The 21188-nt window shown below is 39.3% G+C and overlaps 2 protein-coding genes across 3 annotated transcripts; both read right to left on the bottom strand.

The window, feature by feature from the left end:
• Positions 1 to 414: 414 nt before the first annotated feature.
• On the bottom strand, positions 415 to 11317 carry LOC139631304 (activin receptor type-1B-like). Its single transcript, XM_071495445.1, has 9 exons — positions 10975 to 11317; positions 7619 to 7864; positions 6418 to 6684; positions 6058 to 6288; positions 5738 to 5905; positions 4482 to 4638; positions 4225 to 4349; positions 3976 to 4106; positions 415 to 3121 (listed from the first exon to the last, which is right to left on the bottom strand). Exons 1-9 carry the CDS (start codon positions 11039 to 11041, stop codon positions 2996 to 2998), a joined length of 1518 nt encoding a protein of 505 aa, XP_071351546.1. The 5' UTR covers positions 11042 to 11317; the 3' UTR covers positions 415 to 2995.
• Positions 11318 to 12081: 764 nt separating this feature from the next.
• Positions 12082 to 17424, bottom strand: ankrd33ab (ankyrin repeat domain 33Ab). Of its 2 annotated transcripts, XM_071495446.1 has the most exons (5): positions 16945 to 17424; positions 15682 to 15990; positions 15459 to 15588; positions 14990 to 15130; positions 12082 to 13738 (listed from the first exon to the last, which is right to left on the bottom strand). In XM_071495446.1, exons 2-5 carry the CDS (start codon positions 15940 to 15942, stop codon positions 12909 to 12911), a joined length of 1362 nt encoding a protein of 453 aa, XP_071351547.1. In that variant the 5' UTR covers positions 15943 to 15990; positions 16945 to 17424; the 3' UTR covers positions 12082 to 12908. The 2 variants fall into 2 exon arrangements, with proteins under 2 accessions (XP_071351547.1, XP_071351548.1); XM_071495447.1 differs by lacking the exon at positions 16945 to 17424 and having other exon boundaries at positions 15682 to 16794.
• Between the last annotated feature and the right edge of the window lie 3764 nt (positions 17425 to 21188).

Below are 21188 nucleotides of genomic sequence, written 5' to 3'. Positions count from 1 at the left end.
GGCTGAAATATGCCTGTTTGCACATCCGATATTTGCTCTCCTTTTAGTGCTCAGTTGGTCTCCAGCTCCTGAGGGAAATAATGGTCACTTAAGCTGCAAAGGCCCCACTATGTTCCCTAGCCAATCAATAACTTTCTCTGTCTGTTGTTTGGTTCAGGGCAGGAAGTACAAAATTGTACAAAATAGTTGAAACAGCTGCCAGGTTATGGGAGCAGTGAGAGTGAACCAAAAAATTTAAGCTGCAGGCTGGAAAACCAAAACAAAGAGCTGAAAGGTACAAAAATGCTCCATAGCGCTGAGGGGAAATTCAGAGTCTTGTGAGTTCATCACTAGGAGCATTTGATCATGTAAAAATATCTCTAATAGCCTCTTTATCTATTTACAGTACAAGGTAAATAAAAGAAACAGACAACATAGGAAAACAATTGTATTTATTACTCTATATTAGAAGATACATGATTGAAGTCCTGTAGGGGTTTGTACATGGATGCAGTTGTCTCTTTGCCATAACTAGACAGAGACTTGGGAGTTATCACAACCTGCAATATAATACCTCATTTCTTTCACTCACACCCCACTATTGGAGCAAGGTATTAAAAACCTTAAATACGCTATGCATTTTTAACATTGTAAGGCAGATACAATTTGACAAACATAGCTCTTTAGTGTATAAATACTGATGACATTCAACCACCTATTAAACAGCAGAGCTTCCCAAGTTTTTCCAGCTAACAACAACAGTATCGAGTGCAATCTGTCTCTTCTTACTATCATCCCACGAGACTTAAACAAAACAGTGCAGTTGAGCAAGTGATTCTGAGTTTAAAAGTACAGGTCAGATACATTTGAGAGACAGCATTGAGTCATTTCAGTAGTATAAATTTTCAACATTTCTTCTCCCAGAAATCCAAAGAAAAGTCAAATTCTCTCCAGTCATATTGTGTACTGCAACTGATTAGCATGATTTATGTAAACATTCTCATTTTCAGTGGCGTGATTCTAAATAAAGACTGGAGGCCATGAACAGAGATGATTCTGAGAATAATTTGGTTTTAATGCTGTGAGGTCAGTAGTAGTGCACATGTGGCCTTTCAGGCTTTCATAGGGACTCACAGCCTACACATATAGATGACATGGGAAAGACTATACACACAAACAGTACCTGTTGAATTTGCATACAACTAATGAGAAAAGTGCACCTATTTCCTGAAAACAAAAAATGTAGACAGTGATTTCTGACAATGTGAGCACAAAGTAAATAAATCACATACAATTTGCACCTTGGGGAGGTAATGCATGGAGAACAAGGAGCCACAAGGGGAAACAATGATTAAAAATCAAATATTGCACTGCAGTGATAGACACCTAAAGGAAAAAAGTCAACATAAGCAGTGTTTCTGACGCATACAGTAATATTACTTCAGAGGTGAAAAGGTAGATTGGTACATAATTCTGTTTACAAACAGCAGGACAGAAGTCTTTGATTTTCTTCCCACCAACCAAAAAGCTGGTATAAAAGATTCAAACATCTAAAACATGACCTAAGTATCAATCAAATTTAACTCTCATATATACACAAGTATCACCTTAAAAAGCTAGTTTATGTGCAGTAGTTATACTCCAGGGTGAATGAGCCCTGAGGGCAAAAGAACACTGGACATGCTCTGACAATATAAAAAAATACACATAAAACAAAGTATTACCCAGATTCCTAGAGTTAGTGTATTTAAAAGTGAGTGAAAAACAATACATTTCTGCCTCACATTTAATGTACAGTTTAAATAGTAGTGGCTGCTGCAATGGTTGATCTGAATATTGTGTATACAAGCTTATCAGAGGGACTGGAGCCGATGTACACTCTCATGGTAGGTTATGCACTACGGGTTGATTGAGAAATAAAAGCTGCATTCAGAATAAGACACTATTATAAAAACATACTACACACACCACTGTGCAATACGCTACATGTAGTGTTTTTGCATTAGTAGTGTCCAGATCTGAACTCAATTAGTGTGTCATCTGAAGCTGTTGTTCTACAACAAGTTGAACCCTTCATCCTAGGGAAATCCATTTTTATTTAGTAATTTATAAATGTGTATTTTGCTTAAGCTGGTTTTAAACACAGAAAAAAGCTAAGCATAAAGAAAACCTGAGGTTTACAACAGCTTATGTGAAAGGCTCCAGGCAAGTAGTCCAAAGGCTAAATCATGTTTGGCAGGGTGCCCTAATGCTCCAGTGAGTTTGAAGTCTCAGAACACCTCAAAATCAATGGGCTGCTCTTACACAAACCGTCTCAGCTGCTCTGTACATGTTAACATGGTAATCTGCATTTAATCAAACCACACTGTTGTAGCAGAACCAGATGGATTATTCTGTGTGAAGGATTTCTAAGATGTTTGTCACGTGCCTGTGTGCTATAGGCGTGGCATAGAGAAACCTACACAGTAGCCTCACAAACACCCATATATTAGGTCTAGCCATTTAAATAACAGAATAAGTAAAAATAAGTTAAAAACACCCCTAACCCCCCCTTCCTCCCCCTTACGAAGACAATAAGAGCGAATGCTGTTCGTTAACTATTAGGCAAAAGTGATCAAAGAGACTGAAATAACAGCAACTGATTTTTAAAATGTTATCTGGTTAATTACATATCCTGCTATTGACTGCATACCATTACATAGGAAATCCAAGGATCCTTGTTAGTATGGAGTGTAGAGTGGAACAGAGAGGTTCTGGTAGGGCAGCAGTAGCTGAGGACGAGACAGGAAAGGTGTTCTTGGTAGTTTGGCTGGGTAAGCGAGGTAGGGTTTGTCAGAAATCAAGTGGCTTCAAAACTGGCAGGAGTGTTGATGGACTAATATTTTACAATGTGCCACTCTCCATCACATTCTCTTGTGCGTTCTTTGTAGAAGGGCCCGGACCCTTTCTCTCACTGTACTATAGTCTGGAGCCGGGTCCTGCTCACCGCTCTTTCTCAGTGCTCTGCTGACTTCGCTCAGACTTTAATGTCCTCTTGAATGCTGAGCAGGGACAGGGTCTTTTTGATTCGCAAGGCTGTCAAGCGGGCAGCACCATTAGCATACCAACACTCCCTCATGATTTTACCCATGACCCGCAAGGCCTGGAACAGCAGGAGGAAAAAGTGAACTGAGAATTATATTATATCATTATTATTATTGTTATATAATTTTAACTGGAAATATATGTCATAATATGGTTTGAATAAAGTTGATGGTACAAATGGCTTTAAAGGATAGCTCCTGTTTATTACAACTATTTTTGTGGTTTTGGGTCTCATTTTTAGTGTTTATGATAACACTGTACTCACCACAGTAACTGTTCAGATTTGGGAACACAGCCATATTTCTATAAACAAATTTATATGGGGACTGACAAACAAACAGTGTGACAATCAGACAGGTTGTAAATGTGGCCCGACTGTCACTGGATATTTGAGGCCAAGATCAATATCTGAGGGTCAGCATTATACAATATATTGATTCCTTTAATTGTTAAGGCATATTTACTGCTGTTATGCTGTTAAGTCTTATTTAATCCTTTTCATTTCATGTCATTTGTGAAACTTGATTTTTATTTATTTATTTTTTTTAGATCAACAAATACAAAGATACTGCTATATTTGAGATTAGTTCTATTTGTAAACAAGCCTCAGTTATCTAAACCTTTATTATACCTAAACCAGTTTTTGATCTTCACTCTTATGCAAATGAAAAACTATTTATAAAAGTCACCCTCTTTGGGTAACAATTTTGACCCGTGGGACTTCTTTTTAGTGATGCTGCAGTATCATTCCTATATGTGCCCCTAAATTGGTGAGCACAATTTTACCATTAGTAATGGGGATAATGGCCAAAACTACAAAGTTGTAATAAACTAGAATTACCCTCTAAAACACGGTAGATATTAAATGGTAATAACATTTTTTGTTTTCAGCAATGAATTGCATTTTCATACCTCATAGCTCTGCCACCAATTTGGGATGTTGGGTCGTAGCTTTTGGTCACACACCACCTTCCTCATCTCCTCTATGGAAGGATCAGAGGGTACCAGGTCATAGTAGGGCAGCTGGTACTCTTCATGGATACCTGATAACACAATACAGTGTTGAGGTCAGACCAGTGCTGTGATCTGAGCTTATAACACTGCTAACAAAAACAAACAACACAGGTTGAGAATCCAGAGTGAAAACAAAAAGAGTCTGACCTCCACTGTTACAGCGGCGTGCAATCTCCCAGTAGACCAGCCCCAACGCGTAGATATCAGCACATTTGAATGAGTCAAAGTGTCTCATGTTGATAGTCTCATCCAGAACCTCTGGAGCCATGTACCTGTGAGACGTGAAAGCAATCCCAGGTTGTAATGATGTACAGAATTAAAGAATATTCTGGGAAAGGCGTCAAAGATATGTGTGAGAAAGGAAGGTCAGTAGTAAGTCAGCAGGTGTTTATGCGGACACAGACCTCTTGGTGCCCACCCTTTGATTGGGGGCGATGTCGATTGTATCAGTGGCAGAGTCATGACGGACAGCCAGTCCCAGGTCAGCGATAGCACAGGTGCAGTTCTTCTTCACGAGGATGTTCTTGGACTTCAGATCTCTGTGGGCGATGCCTGGCTTTCCTATCAAAACATAAATGTACACCATAATCCATTCTGAATTCTTATTTCTGTATCCAATAATTTTTTTAGCATACTAATGTTAATTATGTGCTCCTTTTTATGAAAACCTGGGAACTACAACAGGTACAATTTTCCTTTTTTGGGCATCAGTTTGTTTCATAAAAATTGAAAACACTCCTCCATTTGTGCAACAACATGTCCTTAACTGCACTTTCATGTTCCAGTTAATCTCAGTATTAAACTGCTTTCACAGATAATCAGTTAACAATATACTGTGTTTAAGGTTTCGTTAGATAACAGTTTCTGTTTCAGTAGTAAATACTGTCTGACGAGGCAGCCATGTATGCGACAGTGACGACAGCTGAACACAATGAAAACTTGGACATGAGCCAACAAACACATGCCCCAGGCCATATAAAATTGGAAAACAAGGGGCATTTGGAAACTTCACCACATTGGATTTGAAGTGTCCTCAAAGTTTATTTATTTAATCTCTTTCACTGCTACTTGCAACTTTAAGTTTTCAGACACCCAAACAATGAAAATGTCTTCAAGAGCATGAAGTAATTCTTTTTCTACATTTTTTTTCTACTAAGTTTCTATTTTAAATTATGGAATGTAATACTAACGTACTTTGTTTAAACAGTTCGTCTTTTATTGTGGGTGACATCTAATCAAATTGTACATGCTGTTGTGACACGTTCTGTTTACTGTGTTTTAAAAGCGAAATTTATACAACCAGCACTGAAATTATTATTATTATTATCATAAATTAAATTATTGTGTTATTTTCAGATGGTAAACATAAACAGTTTTTTTTCACTTGTATTACTGCTAAAACTTCCTTTAACCCCTGGAAAGCATTTAACTGCCTGGATGAAGCAACTGAATGGTAGCATTTCACTTTAGATGAAATTTCAGAGAAATCACAAATGTATTTTTTTACTAATGGTATCTACCACACAAAGAGATGAGAAAGTAAGTCATGCAGGGAGCAGGCTTGACCTGCTCAGGCCTTGAGGCGTCTTTACAACAATCAAAAGAAACAAGAAATTAATACTCATGCCTAAATACAAATGTACAATCACACAAACACTACCTTGTGTTCCAAGTATCTCCATGTGCAGATGTGCAAGGCCGCTGGCAGCTGACAGAGCCAGTTTGATCATTCCTTCAGTAGTAACAGAGTAGCGGTTCAGATAGTCAAACAGAGAGCCATGCTCATGGTAGTCTGACACCAACCACAGCTGGGTCCATGTGCCATTATCTGAGCAAGAGAGAGAAATATGGAAATACCCCAGAAATGATAAGTTTACATCAGAATGATTAATTATTACACACTGAATAAAAAGACCAATATTAGTACACTCAAGAAGTAAATTATTCCTTCATTATTTGACTACAAAGCAACAGCTGCACCTTTGTTGTCAGCAGCTATAAAGCCCAGGATGTTCTCATGACGGAGCATGATGGTCTGATAGATCTCAGCCTCACGGAACCAGGAGCGCTCTTCTCTGGACGAGAAGATCTTCACTGCCACATCACCACCCCTCCAACGTCCTCGCCACACCTCCCCGAAACGCCCCTTACCAATGATCTCCTGCAGGACAATAGTTCTGGCTACGGTCCGCTGTACAAATAGAGGAAGACCTGCCAAGAAAAAGTGATAATAGAGACCAGTCATCCCCAGTCAGTAAATTTGATCTGGACATGCTAAAACCAGTGTAAACTACAACATGAGTGTTGGGCATCAGATTTATTATCACATTGTCAACTGACCCGAGCCTGAGCCAGATGTGGACAGATCGTAAATGAGGTCCTGCAGGGTCCTGTCTTTGGCAGGGTAGAGGTGGTCACAGGAGGGGTCCTCCACCTCCAGCCTCTGCCTGTGGTTGTAGGCCCTCTGGTGGTACTGATACAGGAACACGCCCACCAGAAGCAGCAAACACAACAGGAAAAGTGGCCCTGCAATCACAGCAACTAGTTCCACCAGCCCCCATGTCCCACCCGGGCCGTAGCCTCCCTCCACTCCTGATGGAGATGTCACTGAAAAGAGAACAGTTGGAAATTACTATTTGACATCTGGCAACCAGTGCACACACAAGACTGACTTCTTCCCCCGATACGATGATTCCCTGATCCCTTGATGGACATCACATCACATGCATAAAGCTTTTGTCTAAGTTGACAATAGAAAACTGAGTCAACATTTGACTCTTGCATTAACCTACATTGATTATTTCCAGTTATTTCACAAAGAAATACTCCATTTTCAACACTGAGAGGCTTTTACTGTATAAAGCACCAACACAAAAAGTGTTGAAATTACATTAACAGCATAGTAATGCAGTTAAAAGGTCTCCTTAGTCTCTCTCTAGACCACTCTATATTATTCAGCAGTGCTTTGTCTTTGTGATGCTTACGTGAGCAAACCAAGCAAACTGAGAATATCGCTTCTTACTCTTTCTCGAAATTTCTGCTTTGCAGTTAAAAACTTCCTATGAACTTGTGATTTTTGTTTGTGCTGGGGATGGATACTATCCACAATTTCCCATAACTATTGTTCCACAATGACAGTCTTCTCTCCAAATATGCTGTGCAAAAAAATTTAGGACACTGAACACAGCACCATTGGAAACGCCTATCTTTTCAGGAACCATGAGTCATAAAAAACTGTGGAGGAAATCCTGAGGTGTTTTTAAATAACAACACAGACAATGTATTTTGTACATTTTATAACTTGGCCACTCGTTCATTTTTAGGGCTTAGAGTTAAAAAGAAGGTGCAAAAGCTGCTCCTCAGACCCGAACACTGAACAAAACGCACAAGACAGTTTATTGCACTTTCTTGCCTTGGGTTAACCCACTCACTGTGTTGGAGGCATGTGTTCGATGTACAGTACTAGAGGTAAAGACATTTCTTTTTAGTGAAATTAGTTTGCTCCTGCTGTATAAGCTGTGTCACACTTCACAGTTCTCACCTGAGGGTACTTTGAGGTCAATGCTGTTGCAATAGTCAGTGTAGCAGCAGTGGATGTTGAGCAAGCCCTCCGCACCGAGGCAGTAGAACGGCTGTCCAGGGGGCACAAGCTTGTCCCGTGTGATGCAGATACGGATGTGCTGTTCTTGGCCGTCAATGAAAGAGGTGGAAGCCATGCAAGCTCCATCGGTCTCACACTGGGAGCCAGTCTTCTCACACTGGGCAGTGGTACAATTACACCAAAGGGCTGCAGATATGGAGGGGGCAGAAGAAGCAAAACAGGGTGAAAAATCATAATTTGCGTGATTCAGAATAACAAACTTTGATTTGCAAGAGCTGCAAATGAATATTATGTGTAGAGGCTGTGAATGCATTGTTACGAAACACCAACAGGGAGTCAAGGGTACCAACGAAGTACTGCATTTTTATATTGCTGTACAGAAGAGTAGAAATCCTGTGCTGTAGAGGGCATGTCCATAGCTACTCACAGCTGGATAAAAAAATCAAATAAATTGTGAGTGGTGGTGAAATAGTTCCAAAAAAACATCATTTCCTGTTTGTATAAAATGGTAAAGTATATTGATATTTTTGTATATAAACTGGTCAAACAGTATACTATGATGATTAGCATTTGCATGTAGTACAGATTTAGGACACACCATCAGTGTGCGTGACACCTTACAAACAATATGGAGGGTTACATTAAGTCTAAAAACATTAAGGACAATACTAGCAATACTTTGTCAGTGATGCATTATTATTGTGGTTTATTGAGCAAGTGACATCTCACTGTTTGGTCACCAATAAAAATAATTGTAAAAGGAAAGGCTTGGTTGTGGGAGAGAAGGTTCAGGAGAATTGTGAAGCAAAGTCCCTTAAATATTTCAAGCATTAAGGGAAAAAATTCAGACGAGTGACATCTTGCAAAGATGAACTAGAGAGGTAAGGAAGGACGTGTTAGGGGGTGGGCTGTGGTGTGGTAGATGGCAGGGGGTTTTTTGAGGATGGGTGGAGAGTTTATGTGAGGGCATGTAGGAGTGGAGATTAAATGACCAGCTGTGACAGTCATTAGACTAACAAGAGGCCGAGACTTCCTCTGTAAAATTGAGTAATGCTATTAAGACACAGGCATGATGTGACATTCCAGTAATTCTGAAAAAGCCCCCAGTGGATTCTCAGTAGAAAATGACCTTGGTAGAGCCTGTGTGGTAGATATGTTTGCTGGTAAACCCACACACATGCAGCTGAACTTCAGTGTCATCTACGTCAAAAAGGGGAAATATAGAGTTAATGCATTACAACATGTTTCATGGCACTGACTCACACAATGCCAACACCTACTTAGCAGATGCTGGTGGTTGAATACCAGCAACAAAAACAACCACAGAAGAAATAAGGAAGACAAATGCTGACTAAACATGAAATAGGATTGACATTTCAGCATTTCCATGGCTATAAATGTCACAGCTTTAATCCACATTGGGCTGATTGTTTTAAAACCACACAGGAGTCCTAGTAAGTATTACAAATGGAAAATTCTCAAAACATACTGAAATATAGATATTACTACTGCACTATCACCATTATTAAAGTACAGTATATAAAATAATATAAAAAAACAGTAAAAAAGGATTTCTGCATGTTTACCTTGAAAACATTACAAGTGATAAAAATAATAATAATAATAATAACAAATCAAAGTGGAAAAAATATGTTTCCTTGTGAAGTACACAACAGGTCATATCATCACTCATCTTTGCGACACTTTTTCTATTTTCAACCAGAGCACAGCAGGATTGAGTGGCCATGTTTTGTGTCAGTGTGTTTTACAACACAAGCAACATGTTTATGTCCCATGCTTTCCAAGACATCAACAGGAAAAGAATTAAGACACCACAATGTGCACAATACCTTACTCTGTGTGGGGGCGTAAAGGAATGTACTGTATAGTTAAGAAGTGCCTCTAGCTCTGTTTCACAATGTGCAATGCTAGAAGAAAGAAGACGGAACATTTTTCAAATTTCTTAACACCGCTTTGTCCCAGAGATGGGGGAATTGATGACATGTCCCTTGTAATGACAGAAATTTGCCAACCATTTATAATGTGACAACTATTCCTTTAATTGTCTCTGTTTATGTTTATTAACAAAAATTTTCAATCAGTCAATCAAGAGAAAATTAACCAGCACCTGTTTTGACAATTGTCTAATCCTTTCAATCATTCATCAAGGAAACACCAAAGATTCTCTGGTTTCAGCTTCTCAAATGCTGCTTTCCTCTGTGTCAATGATAAACTGAACATCTCTGTGCTCACAGACTGTTGGCTGAGCAAAGCTGTCTAATGGACATTTTTCACTATTTTCTGACAACTAATAGAAATAAAATAAATACATTAATTACAAAGATGATCTGCAATTTAAATGATAACAGAAAGAATTGTTGGTTGCAGCCCTGGACTTATTCATGGCAGTACTAGATTAATAATAGTTTTCCACCAATGTAATGAACTATTTATTTTACAGGATTTGAAGGATCTTAATACCACTCAGTCCTACTCAGATGCATATTATTAATCTGCTGTTGAACAAATTCTACTCAACACACAAAGGTGGAATAATCCTAAAAAAAATAATTAAAAAAATAATAAAATGATGAAAAATAATGAAAAATACTCAAGACACCAGACATTATCTTCTATCTTATAATCCTAAAGTTGGTTTAATTTACAGTATTAACATCTGTATATATATATTATCATTATAACAACACTGTAAAAAGTGTGCAATCTCCACATATGTGTCTTTATGTTGTAAACATTAGATTTCTAATTTCTGCCTACAAGTAATCTGAGTACATCCACGCTACATCAACATTTGAGCACTTTAAAAACATTGACACATGCAGTAATACCCCCATGTTTTCTTTATCTTACTAGCTACATGTTAAATATCTGGATAACATTAGTATGATGCAGAAAGGTAATTAAAGACTTCAACAATATTAGAGTACAGGCTCCAAAACTAAGCAAGATTGTCCCTTTGTTTACAGTAAAATCATCCAGTGAGCTGACAGTCCATGCTACCTGTTTCAGACTAGCTTGACTAGCTCGACAGCAACAAGAACACGGTGGGACAACAAATGTTTTGTTACAGGAACATGAAAGGTATTTAAACAATACCCAGGCCCATATCAATGAAGGCTGACCTGGTTTTATATCTACGGCTCCATTAAATCGTGCTCGTCTAGGCTTGTTGACCTAGCTAACGTTAGCTCGCAGCTAACTCCACATCCGTTCGCCTTGATGCTGCCAGCGGCCCCGGGCTCCTTCATGAGCAAAGCAAACAATAAGTTACTCACCCTCGGAGCTTTTGTAGAGGACAGCCTGGACGACCGCGACGGCTAACGAAATCTGTAGGTTAGCCATGGTCAATAAATTCCCGGTTCATCGCATTAACACGTTTACTTGGCTGGCGTTAGATGTGGCGAGGCGAGACGATGGCAGCTAACCAGGCTGTCGGTTTACTGACAGGCTCCACCAGCAGGCTGCAGCACAGACACAGAGTGGAAATCAAAGAGGAGGATCTCTATCTATCTATCTATCTATCTATCTATCTATCTATCTATCTATCTATCTATCTATCTATCTATCTATCTATCTATCTAATCTAATCTTTTGACCATCCTTACATAAACTGATCTACCTAGGTCAAAGGTCAACATCATTAATATGGCAGACTGGGTGCTTTGAGAGAAATGTCATGATGTGACAGAATATACTTATCAGTGGCTCCTTCTCCTTACTGACTCTTATTGTTTTGAGACCATCCCCAGATTTATTAATTGGAGGGATGGGAAAAAAAAGGCTGTTTCTGCAAAATACATAAATATATTTTTGTCAGTGCATTTAATTTCTCTCTCATTAACTCCAGCTTCACATACACCTTGGTTAGGGATTATTGTCTTCTAGGGTGATACCATCCACCACAACAGCCCTGCAATAAATCCTCCCTTTGTGAAGGTTATAATGTACAGTTTTTGTTGAAACTGTGTTAAAGAGATGTTGATATTCAACTGTGTGATCATTGTGGAGGATGTAGTCTGTGGTGCTGGTGAACTGCACTGCATTATACAAAGTGTGTTTCTGTTATTAAACCTAATTGACTTGAATAAGGGCAGCAGACAGGCAAAGCATTCTCTTGCTTTGCCTGTCTGCTGTTTGGTGCTGGGTGGGTGGTCAACGGTTGCTTTATCAGAGCATCAGAGATAGAGACAGCAAAGTTAGGAGAGAGAGAGAGAGAGAGAGAGAGAGAGAGGATGACATGCAGCAAAGGACCTGGGTCAGATTTGAACCCAGGCCGCTACGATAAGGACTTAATGGTATACACACCCAGGTAAGCTAATGCTGTGCCCCATTTGATTCATTTGAACAATTGCAGTTTTTAACACCAATGAATGAACTGCTAATTTTTCACTGTCCTATATTTATTAGTAATTTCATGTTCTTCTGTTTCAAATACATGGGCCAGACATGTCCATCAAACAGGCCAAACTGAATCCATGCACTCATAGAGTTAATAAAAGCGGGAAACATTTGAATGTGTTATTGGCAAAATAAGAAAATGGCAATAAAACTTTAAAGAACGGAGCTAGAGGATTGAACAGATCCTCCATGTTGATGCATGTTCACAGTATTTACAGTTGATTTTGGCTGACTATTTCCAATATATATAACAAGTTCAACAGAGAAAACAATATTATACAATAACACAAATGAGCTATGACACAGATATATGTTTCTAAATGTATATCTTGCATAGTTTTTGGATATGTAGGTATACAAACATGGCGTGTGTCTGCTGTTCTGTGTTTTATGTGAATGACGAGGTAGATCCTATAAATGTTTTTGCACCTGAATCAGTAAACATAGATTTAATGAATTGTATCATAATTATTGTCTTTTTTGATTCTATACATTTCAAATATATTTTTGGAAAAGTAAACTTTATTTCCTACCCTAACTCAAAATATATGTAATATTTGTCTCAACCTTTAGACAGACTAAAAGCTTCAAACTCCTCCTGAAGAGTCTTTGCAGTTCTTGTTTGAGGCCTTCTGTCTGTCACTCTTACAAAGGACAGAATATCTCCTCTTGTGCCTATTTCCCCTTTAGGTCTGAATGTTTCCAAAATATTTGGTTCCAGATTCAATCCCTGAGTTGAACACATGTTTAAAAACATATTGTTCTCAAAAAGGATGATTTCTATAGCAGATGAGCCCTTTTTTACAAACTCTTATTTTTTGGCTTTTTCCTTTTTCTTCTCCTTTTCTTTCCCTGCTTTGTCTTTCTCAGCCCTCTTCTTTTCCTTCTTTTTCTCATCCTTGATCTCCTTGTACTTCCATTTGGGTGGTTCCAGGAATCCATTTCCCTTCTTCTTCTTCTTCTTTTCTTTCTTTGGAGTTGCTTCTGAAGGCCTGCTGACGTTGATCTTGGGGATGCAGCCAGAGGGGAACACGCTGTTCCTTCTCGCCATACTGCGAGGAATAAATGTAGTAGCAACTTTGGTGGAGGCCAGTGAGAGGATGCTTCCTCGCCGGTCGGTGTCAGCGCAGCACGTTGTAGCAATGGACTCCGCGGAGTGGATTGTGGGAATGATGTGTGATACAGAACCGTTGCTGTGACATACCGAGCTCTCCTCTAGCTCCTTATCTGGGTGTTTCTTCACCAGCTCTGGTACAGCCAGCCGCCTCTTCCCCACCTCTGGAGGGCTTGTAGGGCAGAGTGGACGGCATCCAGTTGAAATTAGGGGACTATGGATGCTTGTGGTCATGCGCACCATGTGGTCCAAGGCCCCATTGTCTTCTGGGTCACGAGGTAATCTGAATCCAAAGGTGTTTCTTATATGCTGGGTAATTTTTTCTCTGGCGCTTTTCTCAGCCATGGCCTTGGCTACCTTCTCCTTGAGCGCAGGCCACTCAGGGACATAACTCTCACAGAACTGCTCAGCTTTTGGCCGCAAATTTAGGCGGCGGAGGCGATGCAAGGTCTCATAGCGACCTGTTTTCAGTGCCCAGTCCCGAGGACATTTTCCTTTGGTGGAGTCTACTGCGTGAATGTCAGCCCCTGGAAAGACAGATGGTAGAGCAGAGAAATAAATATAAAAAACAATAAAAATAAATAATGTAAACAGCTTCTTCTATTCAGCTTCTTTTTCTGATGTGATTCAGGGAGCTCTTTGGCCTTTCTCACGGCTAACCAATTGGTTTGTCATAGCAGACAAGAACAGGTGTCATTAATATCATTAACAATAAGTTCATTCTAGTTTAGAGGGATATGTCCTGGGAAGCCTTATCGATAAACTAGCATACAGTGACATCTAATTAAAAGTTCAGATAACAGTCCAATCACTCCACAGTATAGTCCGGGCTGTCATAATGTGAACATGTCTTATTGTAATAATAACAATAGTAATAATAATGTAATATCAAAAACAATCATGTATAAATAGTTATCAATAACTATGTTGTTATTGGGGTAAATGTCACATTTTATTATGCTGCAGATCATATTGTCCAGCCCTAGCTGCAGTGTTTAACAATAAATTATTAGTCGCAAAGATTTTAGGAAACGTGTGTAGTCTAAAAATGGCTCTAGAAGTGGTTAATCTACAACCAGCCTGCAAGACTAGTAAGTCAGTGATTACTGAGGGGTGTGTGAAGATTGGATAATGCCCTCAGAATGATCCCTTAAACCGGTCTGGCGTCACTGGCACATTCACTCGCAAACAGAGTTAGCAGGCTTCAAATATCGACAGATAAACCATGGGGTCAGCTATTCTCACCACCAGTGCTGTAACTGTTGATTTTGAGCTGTAGGGGTCCCAGTTAATGAGCTGATGTCAGGGTTTCAAAAAAAGACCTAATATCATAGTACAGCAGCTTTTGTATGAGTACAGCTTCGTCAAAAGTCAAAGGTTATTTCACTGGTGGGTGAATAAGCCAGAATTGTGTAAAAATGGGGTCTCAGTGTGCCTTGAGTCCTGGCAAGACAACTCGTGCATGTAAATGTGTTTGTATGCGTTTTGTTATTCATGAAGGTTTGAGCGGAGGCTGAGTTGCTCTGTTGCTTATTCTTTCTCTAAAACGTGATATATTTTTATAATGCCAGAAAGTTCCTAAAATATATATTTTTTCCAAAAGCTACGCACACATTATGAGAGAAATTGATCAAAATTAATGTCATACCAAAATATTTAAGAGGAGCTATTCTGCCTCAATTTATTTATCAGTACTGACTGTGCATATCAAAGAAAGTAATTAATAATTGATATCAATTGTGTCTTATAGTTCACAGCTGTACACTGCTCTTACTTACCAGCCATCACGAGGGCAGCGACGACGTCAGTGCGGCCGGTCATAGCAGCTTTGATGAGGGCTGTGAAACCACGACAATCCCTTATTTCTGTGTCTATACCAGGAAAGTAGTTTAGGAGATACATGACTGTGTTGATATGACCTGGAGAGACGGAGAGATAGGTCAGCAGTGTATCAGAAGATGGTAACATTTGAAAACTTGCTGTGATGCTAACAAAACTCTCAATTCACTTGACTCACATGAATCTATTGTGAATGGTTGCATCTAGATCAAATTAAAGCTTAACAGTTCTCATTCTGTATCAGTCACATAAAGTCGTAGATGATAATTACTACTATTTAATTACAACATCATTGAGTCTGTTCAGTTGTTTGTGTTGCACTTTATTACTTTCTGTACTAAACTTAACCTTTACTGTATGCATTAAGTAAACTTTTGTGTTAATGTCCTTTGTATAGGTGCAACTTACCTGCTTGGGATGCAATCATCAGTGCAGTGTTGCCTTCATTGTCCTGGTGGTTTATGTCTATAAAGGGACAGCTGTGAAGCCCATGTACAATGTCCACGAAACCTTTGCAGCAAGCCACCATCAAGCCATTCTGTTAGTAATAGCCAATGATAAGGATCAATGACATATCACAGTGTGCCAAAGCTTGTGTGTGAATTAGTTGTATCATAAATGAGACTCTCACCCAGCCGTTGATGTCCAGCTCCATGACCTCCTCCTTTGTGACCCCTCTCTCCAGAACTTTACGCAGAGAGACAGGTTCGTTACGGGCGCATGCTTGATACAGTGTTGATGCTGCATGTCTGTTTGTTGTCTCCGGAGTGTAGTCTGGAAGCACAGAGTCATCTGAAAGGATGCTGTCTGAATCAGACTCGCTCCCTGAAGGAGATATGTCGTCCTCATCAGGGCCTGAGCCCAGGTGGGAGTCCTCTGCTGCAGTGGCCATCTTCCAATGGCAGAACAGGTGAGACTGTACTGTGTCCTTTGGCTACATCTACAAGAAAATCAAAAATAGAAACTAGATACACAGAAACTACTAGATGTTGTCTATAGCAACAAAGGTACAATCAGATGTGCTATAGAGATGGAAACTCAGCATGGATGATTTTTTCCTCCCTGGAAAGCTCTCTGTAATTACACATAATGCCAAGTTAAAATCATCTCCTCACTGTTGGAGCGAAGCTGTTGGTGAATCATAGCGTACTGGATATGTAAGGCCTCAGATCTGTCACACTGACAGAGCAAAAGTTAGCTTTCTGACACATTGACAAAGGGTGAGTCTGCCAGTCAGGGATTATGAGTGTGTTATCTGTGTGTCATGGAGAGGGCGTGGCTGAATGAGCTCAGTGTGCCTTTACTGTTGAGTAACTGGATCAGCATCTAAAAGCTGTACTGAACATACAGGAGGGCTAAATGAGGAACAAACCACCTCAGAATAACTCAGTCACATGTGGCATTGGTCAACTCAGGTTTTGACTGTGTTTGCATTTCTGAAACCAAAATGGCTAAAAACGAATTAATTTAATGACAACTATGTTTCTGTTTTTGTGTTTTTCAAGCTAAAGTGTAGCAGGAACTTCATCGCAATCAAAAGTGTACAGGAGAACGTCAGATACTGTGATGAATCAAAACAACAGAACTGATTTAGGAATATTGACATGTATAAAAAGGAGTACTGAGAGTGGTTTTCCAAACATTTTCACAGCACGATCATCTGCTGTTATGTCTGTGTTGTACAAGAAAGAACATCTTCATATAATAAACATTCAAGATTCTTTGAGCACAGACATGTGAGGTCAGCTCAGTTTCATTAAACAGAAGAAAAGCAGTGAAGACTGGAAGGCAGAACTGCAGCATCCATCATCCTCCATCATTACATAAACTATGTACTATCACTATGACCAAACTAACTGACACTGATATATGAACATAAAGGATATGCACTTACCATAGAGGGTATTCAAAAAGCTGTAAATCTCTCTGTCAGAGCTCTGTGGCTTCTTGCGGACGAGTTCTGACTTCCTCAAGTTCTGACTTCTTCCAACACTCCTACTGTGTTTTCTGAGCAGCCGCGAGGTCACGCTTTTCTCCTGGGCCTGTAAATAGAGGTACTTTACCCATTTCCATCCCACATATTGTCGTGATGACATAAAACTGAGAGGAGGAGTCTTCACGGAGTCTTCACGTTGACACTGTGTGTTCAGCTCCTGTGCTTAGCTCATCCCACTTACAACAGCTTTATGGAGAGGATTACTGCTCTGGCCATTTTCATCTTTCAACAAAACACTAGTAATTTACATATTACCTGGGACTTATGCCTGTTTTTTAATTATCTAAACTGAAGAGAGTTTCTTGATGTCCCATGCCATTTTGTTCCTGTCATGTCTTTATTTTGGAAAATAAGTAGATTCCCATTGTTATGACTGCCAGATAAACTGTCATACATCTGACCCACAACATAACGGTACAAATCATATCTGAAAAATAAATGCTAACATAAACAGAAAACATGGAAGAAAAAACTGGAAGGTGGAATAACAATTACATGTCAACAACAACCACAGCTTGTCTTCTGCCAAATATGATTAAAAATGCATTCATATCAAAAAAACACAGAAACCATGTGTAGTGACTTGTGTTTGGTCCACAAATAAACCACTAATCCAATTGTAAATGTATAAAATGTTAAGCGTAAGCTGTTTAAGCCAGAGGAATCTAATTAGTTGTTAAGATTGACCACTAGACAATGAAATCCCATCAGAGGTGACCAGCGTGCTCTGAACAGATGGGTCAGAATCTAAACTCATTCATTAAAACAGGACAACAGCAACAAAACTTCTCTCACAGAGGGACGGTTGCAGCCAAGGCTGACTGATGGTATTTCTCAGATTTACCACAGGGTGGGGATCTCTCACACTGTTCATTGGCTTTAATCTTAGACCCCAGCCTTTATAATCTGGTCCTAATGGGGTGAAACTGATCAGCAGTTATATTTGTCCTAAATATCAGAAATCCACAAACTGCATTAACATGATCTAAATCAGAAATGCCTCTGTGTGCTCTAAAGTGAGGTCTACGAGGATTTCATTGTATTCATCATTATCTTCAGTGCAAAGTGCAGAAACTGAAAACAAACTGAAGCAAAAGAAAAATATATAATAAAACAGGGCAAAAAAAAAGAAAGAAAATTATATAGGCAGCAGAATTGGTTATATCCTATGATAATAAGTTAGTTAGTCAAAGCTCCTGCACTGGGAATGGTCACAGACTGAAATGAGTCTATGGGACCTGTGGGACATGGCTGGACCTGTCCTGACAGATTGACCTCCCTCTTATGCAGAAGGGCCCGAGGACAGATCACACTGCAATTGACCAGCTGTCTTCATCTGCCCAGAGGAGAAAAGGATTTGGTGCAAAGTATGAATTGTGTCTTTTTGTCCTTCTGTTGGATGTCAAGCAGGACAGCAGAGATGTTTTTCTGAAGCCTTTTTGACTGGTTTTCTGCCTTTTTATCAAACAGAAACCAAAGAATCAGGCATGGATGCTTGAAGGGGGAGAGAAGAATAAGACTGAATTTATAGACCTTAAGAAAAAGTACACTACATCAGGACAAGGGACAACAGAAGAGCAAGGGATGCAAAATGAAGACTTTGGCCAAAGTATAAGGCAGGACTGACCAGCTTCTGGGATACAGGGTTGATAAAGTGAGTGCCTTTGATCCATGAGTCCAACATTGTTCAAATGTTGTGATGAAAAAAACAAACGTCATTGCTAAAAACATGGGCTTCTAATGATAATCATATGGGTACACATTGTGAAAATGTGTGAAATGTAATTGAGTAGGATGCATATTTAATAACAAAACTTGACCAACCTGAAAGTAAGAAGAGTATTGTATGCATGGTGCATTTTGTTGTGTCAGATTATCTTTACCATGTGTGATCCAATAGTAACATGGTTCTTTGTGAGATTTATGTAAAACTGAAATGAACGATTTTTATCCTCGTAAATATGAATATGAAGCTGAAATATGATGCTGTGGGTCCTACAACCTGACCATTGCCATTCTCCTTTGTCTTACATATAGGGCTGATTTTCAGTCAGTTTTAGTTTTACATATAACTGGCCATCTATTATAGAGGAAGAAAACCCCCTGATTTTTGTGGCAGAACCTTTCTCCAATACAGCCCTTAAATCTTTTCAACTATATTGACCTTCATTAAGGTCTTTAAGTCATTAAGGACTTTTTTAATGTGGCAGTAACCAGAAATGAAGCCTGACTTATTCTTCAGTATTAGTCTTCTTTGACCCAAGGGTTTGACGTTGTGCTGTCTCCCAATCAGTTTAGTCCTCTCAGAGAAATTCCTCAGATAAGATAAGAAACCACTTAAACTGAGGCAAAAATAGGAAAGAGAGAAGGGTGGAGAGAGAGAGATGAAATAGAGTGGACAAGTGGTATAATTAGCTCTGTCTCTTTTTTATGTTCTGTAAGTGTCTTCCTGAACCTTTCACACATGAACATTAAAATACAAATGGAGCCACAATTAAATTTAAACTTCAAATGATTTTGTTTTTAATTTCACTCACTTACTCTTGTCTATCTTGTGCTTAAGATGTCAGACACCAGCCAGGAAAAACTGTTGTCCAACAAAAACAATCTGGACATCAGGACACAGCTCAAGTGGGCCAGGAAATCCAGTGTGGCTGCAGGATGCAAAGGTAACACTGATGTCTTCAATACAGAGAAATACAGTAGTTTACTGCTGTGTGCGCTTCCTATGTCACCCATAGTGGGGTGCTATCTGACAGAAAGAAAGACTGGAAGAGTTGCACTTAGCACACAAAACATCACTGATGATAAAATACTGACTAATTAGGCATGTGCACGCTCACATACACTTGCATGCATGTACAATAATCCTACATTGTGGGGAGATCAGTGCTTTTCAGCTCACAGGGATCATCATTTCAGCAGAGTTTTTAAAAGCTTAACTCGATGGCAAAGAGAGCAAGAGCATTTTGATATTTTTATAGCTGTAATCTGTCCTCGGTGGATTGAGATTCCAGGGTTGTGTTGGTCAACCTGGGATGTATCTGTGTAACTGTGTGTGTGTGTGTGTGTGTGTGTGTATGTGTGTGTGTGCAGAATTGTGCAATATACATGTGTCTCATAGAAACAGCAGCTGTATCAGGGACAAATTCTTATCTCTCTTTTTATCCCCCTTTGTCCACGTTTGGGTTCGTATGAGTTTATGCATAAATCTTCTTGACTCACACTACTGGCTGCCACGAGCCTAGACAGCTGTGCTCAGAAGATCAGCTAGTCATGAATACTTAATCTTTGCTTTGAGATTAAATCAGCCTGCCTCCATCCTGCCAGCTCAGCTTGCTGTGTGTGGGATATTTCCACATATTGGTTTGTCCACAGTAGAGGAAATGGTTTGGTACCTTTGGAAACAAAAAAGAGCAGCTGCTTTGTTGATTAGAGCAGAAGTTTTAATGATCGATCATCTTTGTTCATCTGCAAGTGTCAGTAACTGAGTAATTAGGGCAGTTTTTATTACATTTTATTGAAAGCTTTACACAGTCACTTACATACAGAGAAAAAGAAACACTCGCAGAGAGATTCTCATGATATTTGTACACACACTCCTGATTTTTGGTGACTTTAAAACCCACAAAACTGTAGAGGTTAAGTGAATTTTCCACAGATGTCTTGAATTTCCTCTTCTCGTTAAACGGTGGTTCCAATCTTTCTGACCCCTTAAAATGAAGTTCTATCTACTGGTGACCTGTCTGTACAGTTTGCATATCTTAATGGTTGGTGGACAGCTCAACTAAAGAGTGATTTATCCATAAAATTATAGATTTTTTAAAAAGTCACCCAAAGAATAAGCCTTACTTTGTTTACAGTGTATTGCATTTTTGCCTTTTTTCCTCCCCTATATATCATCTAACGATCCCTTACATTGATCTTGTGACCTCTTGGGGGAGTCCCATTGTGAATGTCATTGGTTTTGCCAGTGTTTGGTCATAAACCAAATTATTGGACAAATCAAAATTTTGACCTGAAGATGGTCTGAGATGAAAAGTTGCGGATCACCAAAGTCATCTCCCAGATGAGGACATGAATGTGTGTATCAAATTCTGTGCCAAGGCATCTGATAGATGTTGAGACATTTTACTAAAAAC

Source organism: Trachinotus anak, unplaced genomic scaffold (genome assembly GCF_046630095.1).
Source record: "Trachinotus anak isolate AG129_WGS33_773 ecotype Australia unplaced genomic scaffold, CSIRO_AGI_Tana_v1 ptg000013l, whole genome shotgun sequence".
Lineage (NCBI taxonomy): Eukaryota > Metazoa > Chordata > Actinopteri > Carangiformes > Carangidae > Trachinotus > Trachinotus anak.
Note: the sequence above shows the minus strand (reverse complement) of the source record. Positions and strands in the feature narration are given on the sequence as shown.

What these genes read in the sequence shown, in the direction of transcription:
- LOC139631304 (XM_071495445.1), bottom strand. Translation starts at nt 11,041, where the DNA reads ATGGCTAACCTACAGATTTCGTTAGCCGTCGCGGTCGTCCAGGCTGTC. An exon ending in GGAGATACTTGGAACACAAG is followed by an intron (nt 4,639 to 5,737) that starts GTAGTGTTTGTG and finishes ATGTTTTGATAG; the next exon opens with GAAAGCCAGGCATCGCCCAC. An exon ending in CAAAGGGTGGGCACCAAGAG is followed by an intron (nt 4,350 to 4,481) that starts GTCTGTGTCCGC and finishes CACGTCTCACAG; the next exon opens with GTACATGGCTCCAGAGGTTC.
- ankrd33ab (XM_071495446.1), bottom strand. Translation starts at nt 15,942, where the DNA reads ATGGCCACTGCAGCAGAGGACTCCCACCTGGGCTCAGGCCCTGATGAG. An exon ending in AGCTGGACATCAACGGCTGG is followed by an intron (nt 15,589 to 15,681) that starts GTGAGAGTCTCA and finishes TATTACTAACAG; the next exon opens with AATGGCTTGATGGTGGCTTG. An exon ending in GATGATTGCATCCCAAGCAG is followed by an intron (nt 15,131 to 15,458) that starts GTAAGTTGCACC and finishes CCGTCTCTCCAG; the next exon opens with GTCATATCAACACAGTCATG.